The 21,547-nt window shown below is 35.9% G+C and overlaps 3 protein-coding genes and 1 non-coding gene across 4 annotated transcripts; 2 read left to right on the forward strand and 2 right to left on the reverse strand.

Annotated features, from left to right (window-relative positions):
* Positions 1–2,509: 2,509 nt before the first annotated feature.
* On the reverse strand, positions 2,510–6,453 carry LOC112507372 (11S globulin seed storage protein 2-like). The gene is made up of 4 exons (XM_025111935.1): positions 6,133–6,453; positions 3,774–4,054; positions 3,170–3,628; positions 2,510–3,056 (listed from the first exon to the last, which is right to left on the reverse strand). Exons 1-4 carry the CDS (start codon positions 6,425–6,427, stop codon positions 2,670–2,672), a joined length of 1,422 nt encoding a protein of 473 aa, XP_024967703.1. The 5' UTR covers positions 6,428–6,453; the 3' UTR covers positions 2,510–2,669.
* Positions 6,454–14,875: 8,422 nt separating this feature from the next.
* Positions 14,876–16,856, forward strand: LOC112507509 (11S globulin seed storage protein 2-like). Its single transcript, XM_025112133.1, has 4 exons — positions 14,876–15,220; positions 15,319–15,608; positions 15,760–16,218; positions 16,313–16,856. The coding sequence occupies exons 1-4, from the start codon at positions 14,926–14,928 to the stop codon at positions 16,697–16,699; spliced, it is 1,431 nt and encodes a 476-aa protein (XP_024967901.1). The 5' UTR covers positions 14,876–14,925; the 3' UTR covers positions 16,700–16,856.
* Positions 16,857–17,729: 873 nt separating this feature from the next.
* On the forward strand, positions 17,730–17,803 carry TRNAN-GUU. Its single transcript has one exon. It is a non-coding gene; the product is annotated as a tRNA-Asn (tRNA).
* A 1,961-nt stretch (positions 17,804–19,764) lies between these two features.
* Positions 19,765–20,913, reverse strand: LOC112508178 (F-box/kelch-repeat protein SKIP25-like). The gene has a single exon (XM_025112961.1). The coding sequence runs from the start codon at positions 20,911–20,913 to the stop codon at positions 19,765–19,767; it is 1,149 nt and encodes a 382-aa protein (XP_024968729.1).
* Between the last annotated feature and the right edge of the window lie 634 nt (positions 20,914–21,547).

Raw genomic sequence — 21,547 nt, forward strand, 5'->3', positions numbered from 1 at the left:
CTGTGGTCGTTTGTGCGGTCGATCGGATGTGTAACACAGTGGTATCACAATGCATATTATATGTGCTTGAGTATCACACTGTGGTATCACCGGAGGACGGTGGCCGGAAGACAGGGACAGAGAGAGAAGAGAGGAGAGAAAATACATATAAAATATCCTTACATTAAAATTTTAATTAAAAATTACCAAAATTAAAAATTTCCTAATTTATCTATTGATTGTGGTTGAGATTGGATCTCACGGTTATTACAAACTAGTCAGTTCTCCCTTGAATGGGCCCCTATATATATATATATATATATATATATAKAGAGAGAGAGAGAGAGAGAGAGAGAGAGAGCGATATCAAATGCAAACCACCCATATTTGTACCAACCGTGCAAACCACCATCATCCGTCGATTTCATTGTTTAATCTTATGAAAGTTTTCCATGAAATTGTTTCATATAATATTTTTTTTATGAAGTTGTTTCATATATGGTTATGAAATTGTTTCATATAATACTTATGAAACTTTAATGAAACTGTTTCATGTATTTCTTTAAAATAAATATAATGAAGATGATAAAATCCATGATTAACACCCTCCACAATAAAAATGATTAATTAACCTCTCATAATTACAAAAAAATGAACAAAATGAAATTTTTTGATTGGTTGAATGAAGTTTGTACAGTTTGTACAAATAACGTGGTTTGCAAAGTAAACCTCATATATATATATATATATATGTGTGTGTGTGTGTGTGTGTAGATAGATAGATATTCTAATATGTGTATATACAAGCATTAAGATAAAACTAATGTTCGAAAAGGCTCGCCGCAACATCCGTCATGGTGTGTTGTGGCTCAAGACTCGTGTCTCACTCCACGTTAAGCTTGAGACACGTCATTGCGTAAAGCGCAGTTTTTGTAACACAATATTTGATTTTACATATCTTTCTGATGTGTTATTGTTAGTTTTTAATATATAACTTAATTTAAATTGTTTATTGTCACTGATTATTGAGTAACAGTATAAAACATATGTTTATGTATATAATATTATATACGAGATGGAGATTTACCGTCATAACTCACGTTCTGAAAAACATCATAACCACACATTGACTTCCAAAATTTAAGACTTGACCTCACCGCCACCGCCAAGTAACGACTCACTATTTAAAACCTTGAATAAAACCCAAAAACAATATCGTTTAATCAAAGATGAAATCTCGTTACAATCATGGGTGGTCCAAGAGTGAGTCCAGGCCCACCCTCAACTTTGTTAGGGAAACAATTTAAACCCAACTCTTCTTTGGCCCAAATATAACCCCCCGCCCCCGCCTTCCAAAATCTAATGTCCACCTCACAAACGAAGTCGCGATCTCACACTAACACATAACTCGCCTTCACAGGCTCGTGAATGACGGAACAAGTCACAATCTCAAGCGATCAGATAAAAATCACATGTCCCAAATTCTTCATCTTATTCATGTCCACAAATCAGATAAATACAAATCTTCATAAAGAGAATAAGATAAAAATAAAATATATAAAAATCTGATTTGTTTTCATTTCATTGGTATGATGAAGATGAAATGTGTGAATATGAAACAACACATTTTGAGAAAAACAAAGCTGGTTTAAAATAGGGGAAATAAAGCGAAATTTGTTACATTTTGATGCATTTTATCATTTCTACGATAAATTACATTGTTTAAAGTATTTGTTGTTAACCTCTAAATTTGTTCATTTCCGTATAATAACGAGTTTGCATATCGTTTCAGGTATGTTGCATGAAATTACTCATCTTCTTGTGTCAGCTTGAGATGAACGATGCGATCAATGCCCTAATTCCAAATCACCGACGTGGCTATTTTCGAGAGCCACTCGTCCGTCGGTCAGCTAATGGACTGTATGAACATCTATTCTAATTGGGATGCCGTTTTTCTGAGACCTAGATGCTTGCTATGTTAGAAGCGATATCTAGGGCAAGATAACTCGGATTAAAATTTTTTTTGGAGTATATAATATTTATATACGGCAAATGTAACAAATAAACTCGCACACCCTCCTCACATTTGGTGAGGTTTGAACCTTTGACCTCCTAGGAAGCCAAAAGCTACGATACCGCTAGGCCGAAGACCCTTTGGTTAAAAAATTTGATGAAAAATTGGCGAGAAAATGAAAAATAGTTAATTTGATGATAATATATCAAGATGTCGTATGGTTCTATTGGAATATTTGTGGGTTTGAAGTTTATCTTCCATCCCATTTTTGTAGAAAAGGTTTTTCTAGAAAAGCTTATAAGGCTCTCTTTAGAAATGGGCTTTGAACAAGTTGATGGACTCATGGTGTGGCGTGTGGCCGAGGCTGCAGGATTTGCGAAGGTGGCGCACTTCGCACCGGAGCAGAAGGAGCCTCCCCCGACATGACTCCTACTCGATCAGTTTCTCACGGGTGAAAAGCTAACGTTGTTCATGCACATAGATCGTATAATTCCATGAACATTATTTGCCCGAAAGTTCATTAATATAAGTTTCCATCTTATTTTCGAGAAAAAAAAGAGTGCCCGATGCCTAGTTACCACCTTATTTCATACATATTTATTCTCGTACAAACGAACAAGGAAAAAGACTCCCTTTTTCTACCTCTTCACATCGTTCTGGCATATATACAACACTTCTAAGACCTTTGGCTGGTCCACTGAGGAGAGAACAGCATGCTTTCGGTTTCCCTGTTGGTTTTCAAGTTCTGGGCTTGGCTTGGTGAGATTTGATATGCGTTTGTGATGACTTCAAGAGGCAGGGCTCGGAAAACCGATGTGTATCCTGCTACCGGGCTCTTCATTGGAGATCGGTTCGTCTTGAATGCCACCCACTCGAACCCACTTTCTCCAGCTTGAGCCGTTGTAGCAAAGAACTGTGGAACCACCACGATGTCACCTCGGTTCACCTGTTGGTCCAACACCGTTTGACCGCTGTTTGACACGATCTGGACCCGAGCATTGCCACGGAGCACGTACAGGATGGCGTGATTGTTTACCGCCCAGTGTGGTGAGAACAAAGCATTCTGCAGTTTCACAGAATAATATTAATTTTATCAATGGGAACCAGATTCATGAGATTCACAATTGATATACGGCTTTATAGAAATCAATTTTATTGTAGTGATATATTGATTACCGGTTGAAGGTATCCTTTCTCGGCACTCAGATCCAAGTAAGCAAGGACGGGTAGTTTGTGTTGGTTGACGTAGTTGAGTTTTCCAGCTTGCCGGGAATAGACATCGGCCTCTCTCTGGCTGTCCAAGTTGTAAAGAAGCTTTTCACTGCAAATGGTTTCTTCGAGGCCGTTCAATCCTCCTCCTCTTCCTGCTTGTTGCTGACGAGATTGTCCTTGCTGTTGTTCGTCGGGAGTGATGAATTGCATCGGTTGCTGGACTGTAACAATGAGCCCACGGTTGCGGGATTCCTGCATCGCCCTCACGATTTGTGGGTCGGAGTTGAAAGCCTCCGCCAGTAATTCGGTGTCGAATCCGCTGAAAATGTTCTGGAAGTTAAAGCTTCCTTGCTGCTGTGATCCCTTTCCTTGCTGCCATGGAGTACTGCTTTGGCTTGCAGATCCTCCGGCAAGGTAAAATGGCTACCACAAAAAAGAAAACCGTCACCGGATAATTAGTCCCTTTAACTATTTATATATATACACATACGAAGAATATATAAGGATTGGGAAATTAACACAAATAGCCATTTCTGACCCAAGGTGGATGTGATGTAGAATTACATACCCTAGGTTGCATGTCGAGTTGGTTGGCGGGGTTGTTGAGGTCATTGATGGAAACAGCCACCACGTCTTGGTTGCCGTCGTTGTAAGTCCAGTGAACAGCACCTGCTGGAATGGCGATAATGTCTCCGGGATAGAAACGGTGGACCTTCTGGTGAGAGTCTGTTTGTTGGAATTGTCCTCCTTCGCCCATCCTGCGTGCTCCTTGCTGTTGTTGCTGCTGCTGAACTCCGGTGTCGTATGTCTCTGCACATCCCGGGAAGTGTACTCCGATGATCCCTTGGCCTGCATGCATTCCCCATCATAATTCATTCATGAATGTAAATTGTTTAACCATTTGAATACTTCAAAATTTCTAAGATTAATTTATGGTTTTATTTCGCATAATCTTTTCATATACTTATAGTACTTAATGTATTGGTTAAGATATATTTGTTTCATATTTTTTAACATTGTTTTACAAATACATGTAAAACAAACACAAATACCCCCCGAGAATATGCTTCAACAGGAATCACACAAGGATAGATTATAAACCTCTAGTAAAATGACCGCCCGTAACCGAACAGATAAAGTACATTACATAGCATTACATAGTCCGTTTTAGGGATTGGCGACTTACCCATTCAGTGACTTGCCAAGGAGAAGACGCGGGTTCGATTCCCGCTATCCGCCCAAAATGAAGTCATTTATTTAATATCATAAAATGTAAAATGCTAAAGGATTTGATAATATTCTAAATCTTAGTATTGGATGAAAAATCATATGAAATAACATATGATAGCATAAGTTTTCAAGATTATCACATTTTCATGGTTAGCAGGCCCGTTGCTGACATTTTATGGGCTCTGGGCGAACGTAAAAACATGGCCCACTGCATTTGAACCTCCGTGACCAAAGGGGATTTTTGTTCCTTCTTGATTTGAAGATGGGACCTCCAGACACTTTTGACATTTGGAGCCAAACTCAAACCAATTAGGCACCACCCTTGTAGTTACTTAAATTTACGTATTTTTTATTAGGTAATTTGAAACCAAGAGTATAAAAACCATATATGGTTGATAAATTTTTATAAGATTTTTTTAGTTTATAACAAGAAATATGTGTTATTTTGATAATAATAATAATAAAAAAGAATTTGTGTGAACGAAATAATCGTGAGGGTCAATGAGAGATCAATAATAAAGAAGATTATCAAGGTTTTCTAGACAAGTAGACAAATGAGTATCAATAAAAATATGAAAGAAAAAATGATTCATTGAGATCTAATAAGAATAAATAATGAATTAAACATATAATATGCAAGCTCAAGAAATGATTGTTTGAGTACTTAAATAGAATCTTGTAGTGCAGTGGAATCTCAATGAAAGATATATAAGTCAAATAATTAATGAAAATATTTAAATTTTATTTTCCTTCTTTTTTTCTCAACTAAAATAAGATGTTAAAGATTAAAAATTTATGGAACATGACATATATAAGAGACATTACTAAATATATTTAGTAAAAAAAATTATTGATTAATCACAAAACTATGAAACACGTCATAAATTATAAAAACAATAGATTGATTGTCAAACAATAGTAAAATATTTTATATAGAAGCAAAAATAGATAACAATAATCAACAAAAACAATTAGAACAACATAACCAAATAACAATAGTCAATAGAAGCAGAAATTGATAAAAATATCCAACAAAAATATATAGCAATAACAAGCATATGATCTTAACGTTGAATTGTTAAACCATGAAAACAGCCAAGCATATAGAGATAATAATAACCAATATGATTGGACCTTGTTGAAGATAAAAAAATCAGAGGGGCATTAAATAATAGCATATAATGAATGGCTAATTAATTTTTTTTATTTTCTTTTCCAATATAATTAGTTGAAATACTAATTTTTTTTGCTTCTTATTGTATGTTACAATTTTTTGGGTTTTTATTTCATTAAATTCTTTTAGACTATTATTGTATTTTTAAGGAAAAAATTTGGGCCCCTGATATTTTTGGGCCCTGGGCGTGCGCCCGTACCGCCCTCCCCCATGGACGACCCTGATGGTTAGCAAAAGGCCATGTTCAGAGAAAATTGCAAAAAATTGTAAAATTAGGGAACATCCTGGTTCATCTCGATAATATGAACATGTACATACAATTACTTTATAAGTAATTTATTGGGTATGCACGTGTGTATACACATAAAAACCAAAAAACAACTTCAATTACAATTACTTATACTAACATATGCATACCGTCTAGATGAATGGATATCATTATGTTCCTAATCATTTTTTCATTTTTAAAGGTTATCCTCTGAACCTCCCTCTATGTATATATATAGACTTATATATGTATTACCTTGTTCAATGAAGATAAGGCGAGGGTATGGATGGAAGCTAGGGAGCGAGAGAGAGTTGGGATGTATCGTCTTCCTCACCGGCTCAACTCCAACACACTGAAACTGGTTTTCATATACATTCCATAGTTCAATCGAGCCACCTTCGTATTCGTAGCGTTGAGAAGGTTGGCTGGCGGTGAGCCGTTGGAGGCTGCACATCTCCATGCCACCGAGGCGGGGCGAGCGGGTGGTGGCGAGAGCGGTGGTGCCAAGGAGGCACAGAAACAACCCTAGGAGGAGCTTTGGAGCAACCATGGTGAGTATGCTTTGGATCAGAAAACAGATGCTATGAGTGATGCGAGGTTAAGTGGCTGAGAAGGTGGTGGATTTATAGGGAAAATGGAAGAGCATGGTTTTGTTTGGGTGTGCACCGATAGCGCCACCTTGCACCGGCTGTTGGTGGCGTGGTGGCGCATGGCCTGCTGTCCATATACACTTGGCAAAAAGGTCCTCTACATTTCGACAACTATGCAAATATTAGTGTATTTTTCAAGGAAAAAAGTGTACTTCTTTTTACTGGAATTGTTATTGTGGAGAGTTCTTATAAGAACCATTACTGAACGGTAAGGTTGGCTCTGGCCACGTACAATCCGTGCGGCCACATATTGCATCATAAGCCCAAGTTTTTATGAGTTATTAGCTTTGGTTTAATTGTGTTGGCTATGGACAACGGGATCAAACCCATGTCACCCACGAGATCAACTAAGTTGCTAATTTAATTAAAGATATTTTGTATGTTCCTCGTCTCTTCTTATTTGACTGTTTTTTTCTTTGGCGTAGAAATAAGCTGCCTAACTTGACTAGGTACCTGGCAGATTAAAATATTGTATGTTTTGTTTGCTTAAGAATTGACATAAGGGTGGGTATTTTTGACATTTCCGCAGAGGGCATTAGAAACCAATGACGAGCCTTGCTAAATGGAAGAGTTTTACTTACGGATTTTTCTATGCAAATTATGTTGCTAAGGAAGTGACTCATCATAAAACCGTCATTAAAGTTGGTAGACAAATTGTTGATGGGAAACTCAAATCAGTGACATATTATCCAGTTATTTTCTAAATGATATGTTGGTATTTTCTTGAAAAACATCGGATTCTACGAGAACGATTTGTATTTTCTGGTAATCACCAACAAAAAAATTTCTTTGTGATTTTTGTGGGTTAAAGTAATTTGTTTTGCAGTGAACCTCGCCCTCTTTTGACTTCTTGTACAAGAAAAGAAACCGTGTTTCTTACCTCAAAGTTGGTGTGAAATTACAATTTACAAGTTCTTTAATTTTCTCTATATTTTTGAAATTATATATTTGATATATATATATATATATAGAGAGAGAGAGAGAGAGAGAGAGAGAGAGAAAGATGAGCGATCAAATGAAAACCACTCCAATTTGTAAAAACCGTAAAAACTACTATCATCCGTCTTAATCTTATGAAATTTTTTCATGAAATTGTTTAATATTGTGAAATTGTTTCATATAATACTTTTTTGATGAAGTTGTTTCATATATGATTATGAAATTGTTTCATATACTACTTAATAAAATTTTAATGAAACTGTTTCATGTATTTCTTTAAAATTAAAATAATTAAGATGATAATATCCATGATTAACATCTTCCACAATAAAAATGATTAATCAACCTCTCATAATTACAAAAAAATGAACAAAATAAAAAATTATGATTATTGGAATGAGGTTTTTACAAATTGAGTGATTTTCATTTGATCACTCCCCTATATATATATATATATATATACACACACAGAGAGAGAGAGAGAGAGAGAGAGAGAGAGGGGGTGAGTTGTTGTGCAACCTTTTACATTAGGTTGCACATTTTTTTAATTAACCTGGATATATATATATATATATATATATATATATATATATATATACACACACAGAGAGAGAGAGAGAGAGGGGGGTGAGTTGTTGTGCAACCTTTTACATTAGGTTGCACATTTTTTTAATTAACCTGGATATCCAACCCGCTATGCGAGCCGACTAATCTCAGAGCGACCACCTGCTTTGCAGATAGCCCGGAGTCACCGCATTTGAACCTCCGTGGCCACAAGGGGATTTTTATTCCTCCTTGGATTTGAATATGTGACCTCCTGATACTTTTGACATTTGGAGCCAAGCTCAAACCAATCAGGCATCACCCTTGCGGTTAACCTTTTACATTTTTACAGCTTTACAACCAAGTCAGGAGTGTCCATTTGATTATCAACGGTTTCTATTTTATCGTTTGTAATTACCCTTAATTAAAAAAAATGGTGGATAGATGGGCTGGATGGGTTGTATAATTTAGAGGGTTGGACACTTTTAGATGTCTTAACAAGTTTTTTATGACGCTTTTATAATAAAATATCTTATAATTTATTTTATAATAACACTTTTGAGAAGTGTCTTGTAATCCCATTTGTTTATAAGACATTGTTGTCTATAGAAAAGTTTTTCAAATAATGTCGTATAAAATTAGTTAATACGACACTTGATTTAAAAAGCGTATAAAATTAGTTAATACGACACTTGATTTAAAAAGCGTATTAATAAACTTGTTAAAACAGCTAAAAGCGTCTTATAAACTTATTGTAACACTTTACATATGAAGTGCTTTGGTTTTGTCCTATAATCTTAGTCCTATATAATAACTTTTTTAGAACGCTTCTACATTTTAGACATCTTACAAAATCAATTTTGTTTTAATGCCATTTTTTTATCTACTTACGTTACTCTTGTTCATATTGTTCTATCTCGTTCAATCCAGTGTAATTGGTTCTTGTCTATTGTCCTTGTACCAAATTGTTAACCACTAAATTTGTTTATTTCACTGCAACAAAATTGGCTTAATAGGACGTCTAAATAGTTTAGGCGTTCTAATAGAATAGCATATAGAACTTAGGTTTATAGGACCAAACTATAAAGCGTCATATCTAAAAATGTTACAATAGGATTTTAGGCGTTGTAACAATTTTTTATGACATTTTCAAAATAAAGTGTCATATTACTATTTTATAAGACACTTTTAAGGAGTGATTCATAAACTCGTCTATTTATAAGACAATTTTTAAATAGTGTCGTATAAAATAGTTGATATAACACTTTATTTAAAGAACGTCCTAAAAAACTTGTTAAAACACATAAAGATGATGTAGAAACCAATTAGAAGACTTTTAGATAAGACTTTTTTTAGTTTGATCTATAATTAAAATATGTTTTTAAGATGCTTCTACATTTTAGATACCAACCCGCTATTCGAGCTGATTAATCCCAAGGCGACCACCTGTTTTGCGGGTAGCTGAGAGTCACCGCATTTGGACCTCCGTGGCCACAAATTTTTTTTATTTCTCATTGGATTTAAACCTGAGACCTCCAGACACTTTTGACATTTGGAGCCGAAACTAAAGCAATCAAACACCACCCTTGTGGTTAACAACCATTTGGGTCGATAGTCAACATCTCGGTCTCTATGAATATATTCTTGTTTATGAATGCCGAAGTTTAAATAGTTAGAGTGCCGAAAAATCCTCAAAGTCTTGATTTTAACGATTGTCTATACTATATTATTAAACACGCTAAATGGTTATCGCTGATAATTAAGATGTATAAGTTTTGATGTTTAATGCACAAATCTAACGCTGCACAATTTCTCAGGAGTTTTAAAAGATCTAATCGACAATTTTCCTAACAATCATACTTCACTACTGAATTTTAAAAATTTGGTGGTTTTTGTAGTACTTTTTTCCCCTAAAACATGATCCAAGCAAACTGAAACACCGAAATTTTTAACAAATGCAACCTATGACTTGTGGCAACAGTTTCGAATATTTTTGCAATTCAGCTTGCATACGTAGTTTTTCAGTATTCAAGACATCATATAAAAAGTTATGCATAACTAGGTAAAGTTAGCAATATTCAAAGTACTAGACTTTCTACCGTTATTTTATATTTCCATTAGGTCTTGCTCTAGCTTCTTTAGGGGTTATTACTACTTCTTTGGTAGCTTAACACATGTACTCTTTACCCGCTTATGCATTTATAGCACAAGACTTTACTACTCAAGCTGCGTTATATACTCATCACCAATACATCGCAGGATTCATCATGACAGGAGCTTTTGTAAATAGCAATAGTTATACATAACTAAGTACAGTTAACAAAACCATCTAATCTTATTGTCGTTTTATGTATGTAATCCCGTATTGTTGGTTATAAGTAGAAAACTTTTACATCCCGCACATTACACAAATACACGTAGTAGTATTTAATTACTCAAAGAATATCTAATAATATATTAATAAAAATAAATAAATAAATAAACGGATTTGTGGGTTATATTGGGCTTTTGCTACTTTGTATCATTTGGTTGCATTGAATCATGGGCTTGGACCAATATAGATACATATCAATAGGTGTAGATTTGATGTATTTTCTAGTTTTCTCAATATAATTTCGAGGTTGTTTGGTAATTACTGAATGATTTGATACATAATGATTAAATTGTCAGAATGATTAAGAGGCTCTCATGATATAATGCAAAATGAAATATAATTGTTTATAATGAAATTAGGGCGCTGAATAGTTAAGGAAGACCTAAGATACAAAATCATTAAGAGGCAGACTGTTTTTCTGCCAAACAAGATTCACCTATTAACGATTAAGAGGTTGTCTTTTAATGGAACTATTAAGAGGTAAACAAACAACTCCTTCATAAAAATTATTTATAGGGTCCGTCTCGATGGTTTTGATGTCTTGGACAGAAATATACAAAGATGCTCCAATTGAAAAATACTAAAAGATTTGGTTTGGTAACAATATTGAGTATGATATTATACCATCTCCAATCGTTTGCACTGGTTTTATTCACTACAACAAAATTGGGTTTATAGGACACCCTCAATCTCTAAGTGTCCTCAATAGACCACTTTATAAGACTTGGTTTATAGGACCCAAAAAATAAAGCGTCTTATCTAAAGATGTTGTAATAAATTTATATGACGCTTTTGGGCGTCTTAACAAATTTTTTAGGACATTTTTAATACAAAATGTCGTATTAGCAACTTTATAGGACACTTTTGAGATTGTGTCCTATAAACTCAATTTTTTATAGGACATTTGTTTTTATAGGACAGTTTTTCAAATAGTATCTTATAAAGTTGCTAATGGGACGCTTTATATTAAAAGTGTCGTAAAAAACTTATTACGACGTCAAAAAACGTTATATAAACTTATTACAACGCCTTTAGATATGACACTTTATTTTTTTGGTTCTATAAACTATGTCCTATAAAGAGTTCTATTCGAACGCTTAGAAATTGAGAGTGTCCTATAACCCCGATTTTGTTGTAATGATTTATGTTATCGTAATTAATATTGTTTAATATGATCAACAAAAACTACGTGCCATTTACCGACATGCCAGTTACGTTCTAGTTCTTTCGACTAATCGAACACATTCTAGTAGAACAATTCGGATGCCGTTTGAAATAACCAAAAGGGTGGTTAGGTCCCGATCGAGTTGGGACCCTTATGCCGTTAGTTAGTTTACGGTCTTTTTGTGCATCTCTAGTCGAAATAGAACAGAAAAAGAAAGTGGAGATGATGATGGCTGCAACTTAATGTTGAAGCTAACTCAAGAATCGAATCTTTGTGTGGTAGTGGAACTCGAAAGTGGATCAGAATCTCCAGTTGGCGAAAACCATCCACACAAAACGAATAAATTAAAGGTTTTATAGCTTAAAAACTAAGTTATACAACCACCATTGAAACCCTCTCTATAAAGCCTCCATGAAAACCCTAATTAATTTCAGTGTTTCAATGGCGTATTTGAAGAATTTCAAGAGGCTTCTAGCTGCTAAAAAGGTTCTAAGACTACTCGCCACCAAGCTACGACTGCATAAAGTACTCCAACGATCCTCCAAAACCAGCACTACCAGCCGGAAAATCAAGAAACACCCCACCACCGCTGGCAAAGGTGGTGGTACCAACTGGCTGTCTTTGTCGTTTCAATCTCGATTCAAACGTAAAAGAAAAGGCATCCGTCGATATCCCAGAAAGAAAACCAAGCCGGTTTACGTTGATCAACTGTTTCTTGATAACACGAAGCAGGTGGAGGTTCCGGTGGTGGCGGAGAGAATAGGCGGAAATGCGGTGGAGGGGACGAGTGGTAAAGGTGGTGGCGGTGGTGGTGTGGCGGATGATATGTGGGAGTCGTTGGTGATGGGGTCGCCGCAAATGGATGGGATTAATGAGAGGGCTGAAGAGTTTATTTCTAGGTTCCGAGCTGATCTCCTGTTTCAGGAGATCAGTGCTCGGAGATTGTAGCAACCAACGTTCGTTGGTTTAGTTTTAATAATGTTTTAAGGTATGGATTCTAAGTTGTCGATACAACTTAAAACCTAACGATGTATATATATGTCGATGTGTCTTTCAATAACAAAGACGTTAGTTCAATCGCATTCATCTTTAAACCTAACTGGATGGTGTTTAACATTATATTTTACTTAGAGAAAGTTTATAACTGTTGTTTTTCGTTCTTATGATTTATAATTTGTTTTTTTTTTTCGTCCTTGTCATTTACAATTGATTATTCTTTTCGTCCCTCATACTTAAAGTAAGAAGTTAGTTTCGAGATGACGCTACTTTTAGTAAACCATAGGGACTTAAAACGTAATTTACTCTTTTAATTATTTGGAAAATGTGCACCGGTACAGGTATAACAGGATCGTCTATATGGAAAATTGATGAAAATAACTGATCTTTTCACCTCCATTTATTTTTTTAGTCATATTTACGTAAAGAATGACTATTTAAATGCATGAAATAGCAACATATTTTCATAAATTTTCTTATTATAGCATTTTACTTTTGTTTTTCTTTATTACAACAATGTACTTTCAAATTATTTTTTTATTAAGGCATTGTACTTTAAAAAATCTACTCATAATAGTAATGGGTAACATATTACCTTTTAAACCGGTTAACCCTTTGACTCTTTTGCTTGTGTGGCTTTAATGAGGTGATATGGATGACACATCAATTTGATGACTTAACTAAAATTAAAATTAAAACCTATTTCAAATTATTATTAGTGATTTTCGTTTTTCATTGCTATGATCTAAAAAACATTTAATTTTTTTTATTTTTCTAATTGCAAATTAAATATTCTCAGAGTAAAATATTTATTAAATAAATATGAAACATTATTTTCAAGATATATTTTGTTTGTAAAAAAATAGTTTTTCCTATTTTATGTTGTTCAAATAAATATATATCTTTTAAAGTTCTCTTTAAAATATTAACGAAATAAATTGTTATCTATAATTTTTTAATATTGTTATATTAATAAATAATTCAAAAAAATCTAATTAATTTAATATATTTATACGTCAAGTAAAAAGTTTTTTAACAAATATAATATATTCTTTAAAAGATAATGTATTTTAGTAAAAAAAGAACAATTCTTATTTTCTTCTTTTTTCAAAAAAGACATATTTTTTTAAAAAATATTAGCGAGATAAATTGTGTTCTACTAGTTTTATTGATATTGGTATATTAATAAATAATTTAGAATTTTTTTTAATTCATTTAATACATTTATTATATAACATGTAAAATATCTAAATATTAAAATTAAAAATAGAGTGTATAATAAGAACTAGTAGATGCTATAATAAAAAAAATTTGAAAGTACAATGATGTAGTAAGAAAGTCACGTTACTATAGTACATGTGGCAGCCTACGTGAACAATAAGGTGGCATGAAAACCTGGTATAATAGGTAAATTTAAATCAAAAGATTACCCAATGCTATAATGAGTAAATTTTTCAAAGTACAATATTTTAATAAAAAATAGTTTAAAAGTATATTGATGTAATAAAAAAAACTGAATGTACAATGTTATAATAAACAAATTTATGAAAATAGATTGCTATTTTATATATTTATACTTTTGAAAATTATCATGAAAATATGACTATTTTCAATAATTTCCTCTAGTGACCTGGTCATGCTTTGACGAAACCACTCCCTCCCCTCCATTGATTCCCTCGTATATTGTATATTGTTACCGTTAGTTCTTATAATCATGTTGGTTGATAATTTTGTTAAAGATATCTCTATTTCTTGTTCTATTTAGTTAAAATGTAAATTAATTCATCTAATGTTAATTTTATATATGCTCAGATCAATTCGTTTGGAAGGAAATTATATAAATAACAGTATAATTTTGCTATTCGGTTAATTGATATGGTAAAAGAAATATTTAAAATTGAAATTTACCTTATTTGGTTAACTGAACTGTTTAACACACAAATAATGATAACCCGAAATTATTTTGATTTGAGTGACTTATTCTGCTTCAATCTTTTATACCCCTAAAACTCTTCGTCACCTAAGTTTCTGGATCTGTCATCGAATAAAAACACAAATAAAACACAAATAATTTAAAATTAAAAAATCGTTCATTTTCATTTTGTGGAAGTAGTGGGCTAGAAATCACCGATCTTGATTTTCCGGTGGGCTAATACGTTGTCGAAATGTAGAGGATCTTTTGGCCAAGTGTATATAGACAGCAGGCCATGCGCCACCACGTCACCACCCACCGCCACCAACATCCGGTGCAAGGTGGCGCTATCGGTGCACACCCAAACAAAACCATTCTCCTCCATTTTCCCTATAAATCCACCACCTTCTCCGCCACTTAACCTCGCACCACTCATCGCATCTGTTTTCTAATCCAAAACACACTCATCATGGTTGCTCCAAAGCTCCTCCTAGGGTTGTTTCTGTGCCTCCTTGGCACCACCGCTCTCGCCACCACCCGTTCGCCCCGCCTCGGCGGCACTGAGAGGTGCAGCCTCCAGCGGCTCACCGCCAGCCAACCTTCTCAACGCTACGAATACGAAGGTGGCTCGATTGAACTATGGAATGTATATGAAGACCAGTTTCAGTGTGTTGGAGTTGAGCCGGTGAGGAAGACGATACATCCCAACTCCCTCTCACTTCCTAGCTTCCATCCATACCCTCGCCTTGTCTTCATCGAACAAGGTATATATCTATACATACATAATATCTTTACATATATTATGTGTTCATTTTGTATATATTAATATACATGAATTAATTATTGTGGGGAATGCATGCAGGCCAAGGGATCATCGGAATTCACTTCCCGGGATGTGCAGAAACATATGACACGGGAGTACAACAGCAGCAGCAGCAACAGCAACAACAACAACAACAAGGACCACGCCGGATGGGCGAATTCCAACAAGAAGATTCTCACCAGAAAGTACACCGTTTCTATCCCGGAGACATTATCGCCATTCCGGCAGGTGCTGTTCACTGGACCTACAACGACGGCAACCAAGATGTGGTGGCTGTGGCCATTAGAGACCTCAACAACCCCGCCAACCAACTCGACATGCAACCCAGGGTATGTAATTATACATCATATCCACCTTGGATAAATTTGGTCAGAAATGGCTATTTGTGTTAATATCCTGATCCTTATATATTCATGGTGTATGTATACATAAATAGTTAAGGGACTAATTATCCGGTGACGGTTTTCTTTTTTCTGGTAGCCATTTTACCTAGCCGGAGGATCTGCAAGCCAAAGCAGTACTCCATGGCAGCAAGGAAAGGGATCACAGCAGCAAGGAAGCTTTAACTTCCAGAACATTTTCAGCGGATTCGACACCGAATTACTGGCGGAGGCTTTCAACTCCGACCCACAAATCGTGAGGGCGATGCAGGAATCCCGCAACCGTGGGCTCATTGTTACAGTCCAGCAACCGATGCAATTCGTCACTCCCGACGAACAACAGCAAGGACAATCTCGTCAACAACAAGCAGGAAGAGGAGGAGGATTGAACGGCCTCGAAGAAACCATTTGCAGTGCAAAGCTTCTTTACAACTTGGACAGCCAGAGAGAGGCCGACGTCTATTCCCGCCAAGCTGGAAAGCTCAACTACGTCAACCAACACAAACTACCCGTCCTTTCGTACTTGGATCTGAGTGCCGAAAAAGGATACCTCCAACCGGTAATCAATATATGACTACAATAAAATTGATTCTTTAGGGTCTCATGAATCTGGTTCCCATTGATAAAATTAAAATTATTTTGTGAAACTGCAGAATGCTTTGTTCTCACCACACTGGGCGGTAAACAATCACGCCATCCTGTACGTGCTCCGTGGCAATGCTCGGGTCCAGATCGTGTCAAACAGCGGTCAAACGGTGTTGGACCAACAGGTGAACCGAGGTGACATCGTGGTGGTTCCACAGTTCTTTGCTACAACGGCTCAAGCTGGAGAAAGTGGGTTCGAGTGGGTGGCATTCAAGACGAACCGATCTCCAATGAAGAGCCCGGTAGCAGGATACACATCGGTGTTCCGAGCCCTGCCTCTTGAAGTCATCACAAACGCATATCAAATCTCACCAAGCCAAGCCCAGAACTTGAAAACCAACAGGGAAACCGAAAGCATGCTGTTCTCTCCTCAGTGGACCAGCCAAAGGTCTTAGAAGTGTTGTATATATGCCAGAACGATGTGAAGAGGTGGAAAAAGGGAGTCTTTTTTCCTTGTTCGTTTGTACGAGAATAAATATGTATCAAATAAGGTGGTAACTAGGCATCGACTACTGTTTTTCAATGGATAAATAAAGATTTACCTTTTAATTACCCATATATTAAAACAAACAGGCCCTTACTCCCTCCCTGAAGTGGATGTGGAAAAGCGGGCTAGGCAAGTCAAAACTCTTGTTTAGGAGCCCCTGCCAAAAAAAAAAAATCAAGCTCCCTCTCCTGAGGAGACACATGTTAGCCTGAATTCCTAAGTCAGGGAATCAAGCTCAATCACCGCTCAAGGCATAGGAGCCACTTTTTCCATGGTATTTTTATGGTCTATCGCTGTAGGATTCCTATTCAAGATTGTTGCATTCGTCCGAGTTTGTTTGCTTTCTACTTAGTAGGTATGATGGGTGAACCGAACCCAGAGCCTAGATTAGACACAGCTTAGTAAGTGAATGAGAGCCTAGATTAGACAGAGCTTAGACAGTGAATGAGAGCCTAGATCAGACAGTGAATGAGAGCCTAGATTAGACGGAGCTTGACAGAGCTTAGTAAGCGAATGAGAGCCTAGATTAGACAATGAATGAGAGGGTATGGGGTTTCGGGCGGGTCTTTACCAACTTAAAAAAATCATAATTTATTAGTGGGCATGAGATTTGGTGCAGAATCATTAACCTGTCAGAATGATTATGAGGCTTTTATGATATAATACAAAATGAAATATAATTGTTTGATAATTATTTACAATGAAATTAGGACGCTTAAAGGATGCCCAAAGATATAAAATCATTTAGAGGGTTTTGAAATCATTAAGAGATAAACTTTTTTTGTCAAATAAGGTTCACCTCTTAACGATTTAGATGATGCATCTTAATAGAACTATTAAGAAATAAACAAAACAAACAACCCCGTATGTTTCTCATTATAATTCATCCTTCAAAAAGGTTTGGCTTTAATATTTGCATAAGAGATATTAGAACAAAAGCTGGAATAGCTCAGTTGGTTAGAGCGTGTGGCTGTTAACCACAAGGTCGGAGGTTCAACCCCTCCTTCTAGCGTTTATTGTTTAGTTTTTTAGAGTAAATTTACATTTTAGTCCCTGGTGTTTACGAAAACTTTGGTTTTTGTCATTTTATTTTAAAGTCTCTAAATATTATCTGCAGTTCCCAATTTTGTTTTGGATTTTGATCCTTGGCTATATGACGGTCTTTAACTCCTTTGTTAAAGAAAATGGTAAAATTATCAAATTGCCCTGTAATGAGGGGTGTTTAACGGAACTAATTAACGGTTGTTAAAGTGGTAACTATATTAAAAGCAAAACTCAAACACCAAAGAATATTTAATATAATTTACTTTATTACTATCATTATTTAATAATGTATTAATAATTTAGATATGTCAAAAAAGGTGTGTTTTTTTAAATCTTTTGTTTCAACTAATTTCTGCAGTTAGGGAGATTTAATTTAGTTATGAGGACCAATTTCAAAAGCCCCATCAAACTTGAGGGGCCTTTATGTAACTTTACCACTAAACTACTCCGGTGGAGGAGCACGGTGGTTTGACCGACTTGTTGACTAAGGTCACGAGATGGTTTATGAACCCATGTCCATTGACTGGGCTTGGGTTGTCACATATTGCATTTCGGGTTATGGTGTGGCCCAAGTACTGTTTATTGGGCTTGGGCCAAGCCCACGACACCTAAACTACCCACCACTGGGCAATGGCTTTAGCCCGCAACACAAAAGTTGTATTTTCGAGATTGTTGTTTGCTTTCCATTAAGTCATATTTGTGTGGATTAATCAGTTAGTATAATTGATAAAGTTTTTGTTTGAGAGGTTTTTTCATAGATTAGAAGAAGCATGTTTTTAAATTTGGAGGGGCCATGTCTGGATAAATATTTGGCTTTCTGTATAAAGTTTTCTCTTGAAAGCTTACTGAACATACCACTTTCTAAGTAATTAAGCACTACCAATGAAAATTTCCGTTGACCTAACGGGACTCTCAGTTGTGATTAGACCATTCAAACTCAATCGATTCCTACACATTTTTTCAAGAAATACTAGTAATTGGTGTGTGGGTTTTGGGTATCGGTATCATATCATGTGGAATCACTTTTTCAAGAAATATTAGTAATTGGGAAGAGAATCAACCATAACGTTAGGATGGAGTTTGATGTTGGGTTATTTTAAACGTTAATCATAAATACTTTAGTTTTTAACACCATTTCACCAAAATCCAAATGTTAGAAATCATACACGTCTAGTCTAGTCTAGTCTAGTCTAGTTCACTTCCCACACCCAACTCTTTCTCTCCTCTCAATTAGACAATTCAAGGTTTTTTTGGTATTGGTTACATACTATAATTGTAAATGTTCAAAGTTTAACGATTAAATACTACGAATCCAATTAAACACACAATTTGAAAAAATACGAATTATTTTATCTCAAATTCTGAATCTGGATTTCTAAGTTCTTGACTTAATTTAAATTTAGTATTTAAAAAAATTAATTATTTTTTATTGAAAAATATTGGGTATCCGCCGGATCCGGGTACCCAGTCCCGGCGGGTAACGGTTCTCAAAAATTAAGAACCGGAACCATTCTCAATAGGTTCCGTATTTTAAGAACCGGAACCACTTATATCAGTTCCGGTTTCAAAACCGGCAGTTCCAAGGCAGTTCCAGTTTCGCAAATGGGTACCCAGTTCCGCTGCTCACCCCTACTACAACATCCCGGTAAGTGGGACGATGTTTTTGTGTTCAATCAAAACAACGATACGAGCACATACATATTCCAAAACGTGAAAAATGATTGTGTTGTAATTCCTCGACTTCAAAATCAATGTTTCACGCAACATCGCATAAAACATTGATTTTATATAAAAAAACTAAAATCAATAATATGAAATAATACACTTATAATTCGTTTAATTCTTGGTATATCATTCCAAGTTAAATAACAAAATACTAAGCATGAAATCAACCAATAATCTTGAATTTAAATCAATATTTCTTAGACTCTAAATCACCACCGGCGATTGAAACTCCGGCGAACACATTCTCGGCAGGATATGAAGAGCCAAGACTTGATGTCCGGCAAGTGTATCCAACAGCCACAACCGCCGCGGCGATGACACCACATCCACCACCAAAATCCCACCACCGCCACCACGAACAACACACACCCGACCACCACCGGCGGCGATGTGCTCCGCCCCTTTTAACATATCGTTCTCCAAAACATCCACCCACATTTCCATTAAATCGTCATACTTTCGTAATACACCTTTAGATTCATCCACCATATATATCATCTCCTCGTCCATCGCCGCCGCCGGCCCCCTCCACCCACCCAACATTCCCTCCGCCATCTCCGACCACCCATCGGAATTTACATCATAAACAACCCCTTCTTTAGCACACGTCACCATATAAAGCTTCCCTTTGCAACCAACGGCATCAATGGCTTCCCTACTAAACCTTCCATCTCTCAAAGATCTCATATTTTTCCAAACCCATTTTGAATCTTCACGTTTTCTGTCAGAAAAATCAGTTTCCCGGAAAACCCATTTCTCGACGGAGCGAGCGACGGTTTGAGTGTAGTGCGAACCAAACCCACTCGCGACAACGACGGCGGTGCGTGAGGATCCTGTCGCGCACCAGCGGCGTGGGGTTGAGAGTGGAGGACCAAAAGACCATGTCTTGGAAAGTGGGTTGAATACGAGAGGATGTGAGAGGGCGGGAAGAAGATCGGAAGAGGTTCCGGCGAGTAAGATGAGGTGGCCTGAGACGGAAACGGATTGGATAGATAAGTTACGGGAGATGAAGGACGGGTGGCGAAGACAGAAACGGCAGAGATGGGTGGTGGATAACGGCGGAGCAACGACGGTCCATTGGGAAGAGATGGGATCGAAGGAGGAGAGTTGGAGGGTGGAATTATGATCGGAGGAGAGAGTGTAGAGAGAAAGGAAGGCCGGAAAAGAGTCAGAGTAGATGAGACGCCGCCATGAACGGCAGACGGAGAAGAGAGTGGAGGGAGGGAGGAGAGAGAGACAGAGCGGAGCGACGTGATCAGGGAGACCTGGGAGAAGTGGGTGGTAGGGAGGAGCGGTGAGGGCGGCGGCGGCGCGTGAAGAAGAAGTAGTATGATCATCAAATGAAGGGGCCATAATGTTGGAAAGGTATGTGGTGCTCAAAAAGAAGGTGGGGTTTTGAATCAAACATTATTCTACAAACCCAAACGTTATTTCTCCTAATTTTTCACCTTAAAAACCATCTTCAATCTCTCAGTATATATATACATATAATCGGTTTCAATAAGAATGAAAGTTATGAGAAAGACAAAAAATAATATTTATTCTTGAATCAATTGTAATTAAAGATCAACAGTAATAAGATATACCGGATCAATTCTTGTATTAAATGTAATTCATAAGATAGAAGTAAAATTAAAAATAATAAAGAGTCTGATTCCTTCTTATACTTATATATATATATATATATATATATATATATATAATTGATGAATAATGATTCTTTCTTATATTTATATATATAATTGATGAATAAATAAAAGAAAAGGAAAAGAAAAAAAAAAAAGTTGATAAAAAGGTGTTTGGTTGGAGTATGTGATAGAGACAAATAATAAATGCAAAAAGTTGTCATGGAAGGAAGTTACGTATGATACCATTGAGTGGTGTTTATTAAAAAACCTTTCCTTATTTCCACATTTCAAACCTATCCATTCCATTCCCCTTCCTCACAAATAATATAATAAATCAATACATACCCATATATGTTAAA

Source organism: Cynara cardunculus (genome assembly GCF_001531365.2).
Source record: "Cynara cardunculus var. scolymus isolate 2C chromosome LG 2, CcrdV1, whole genome shotgun sequence".
Lineage (NCBI taxonomy): Eukaryota > Viridiplantae > Streptophyta > Magnoliopsida > Asterales > Asteraceae > Cynara > Cynara cardunculus.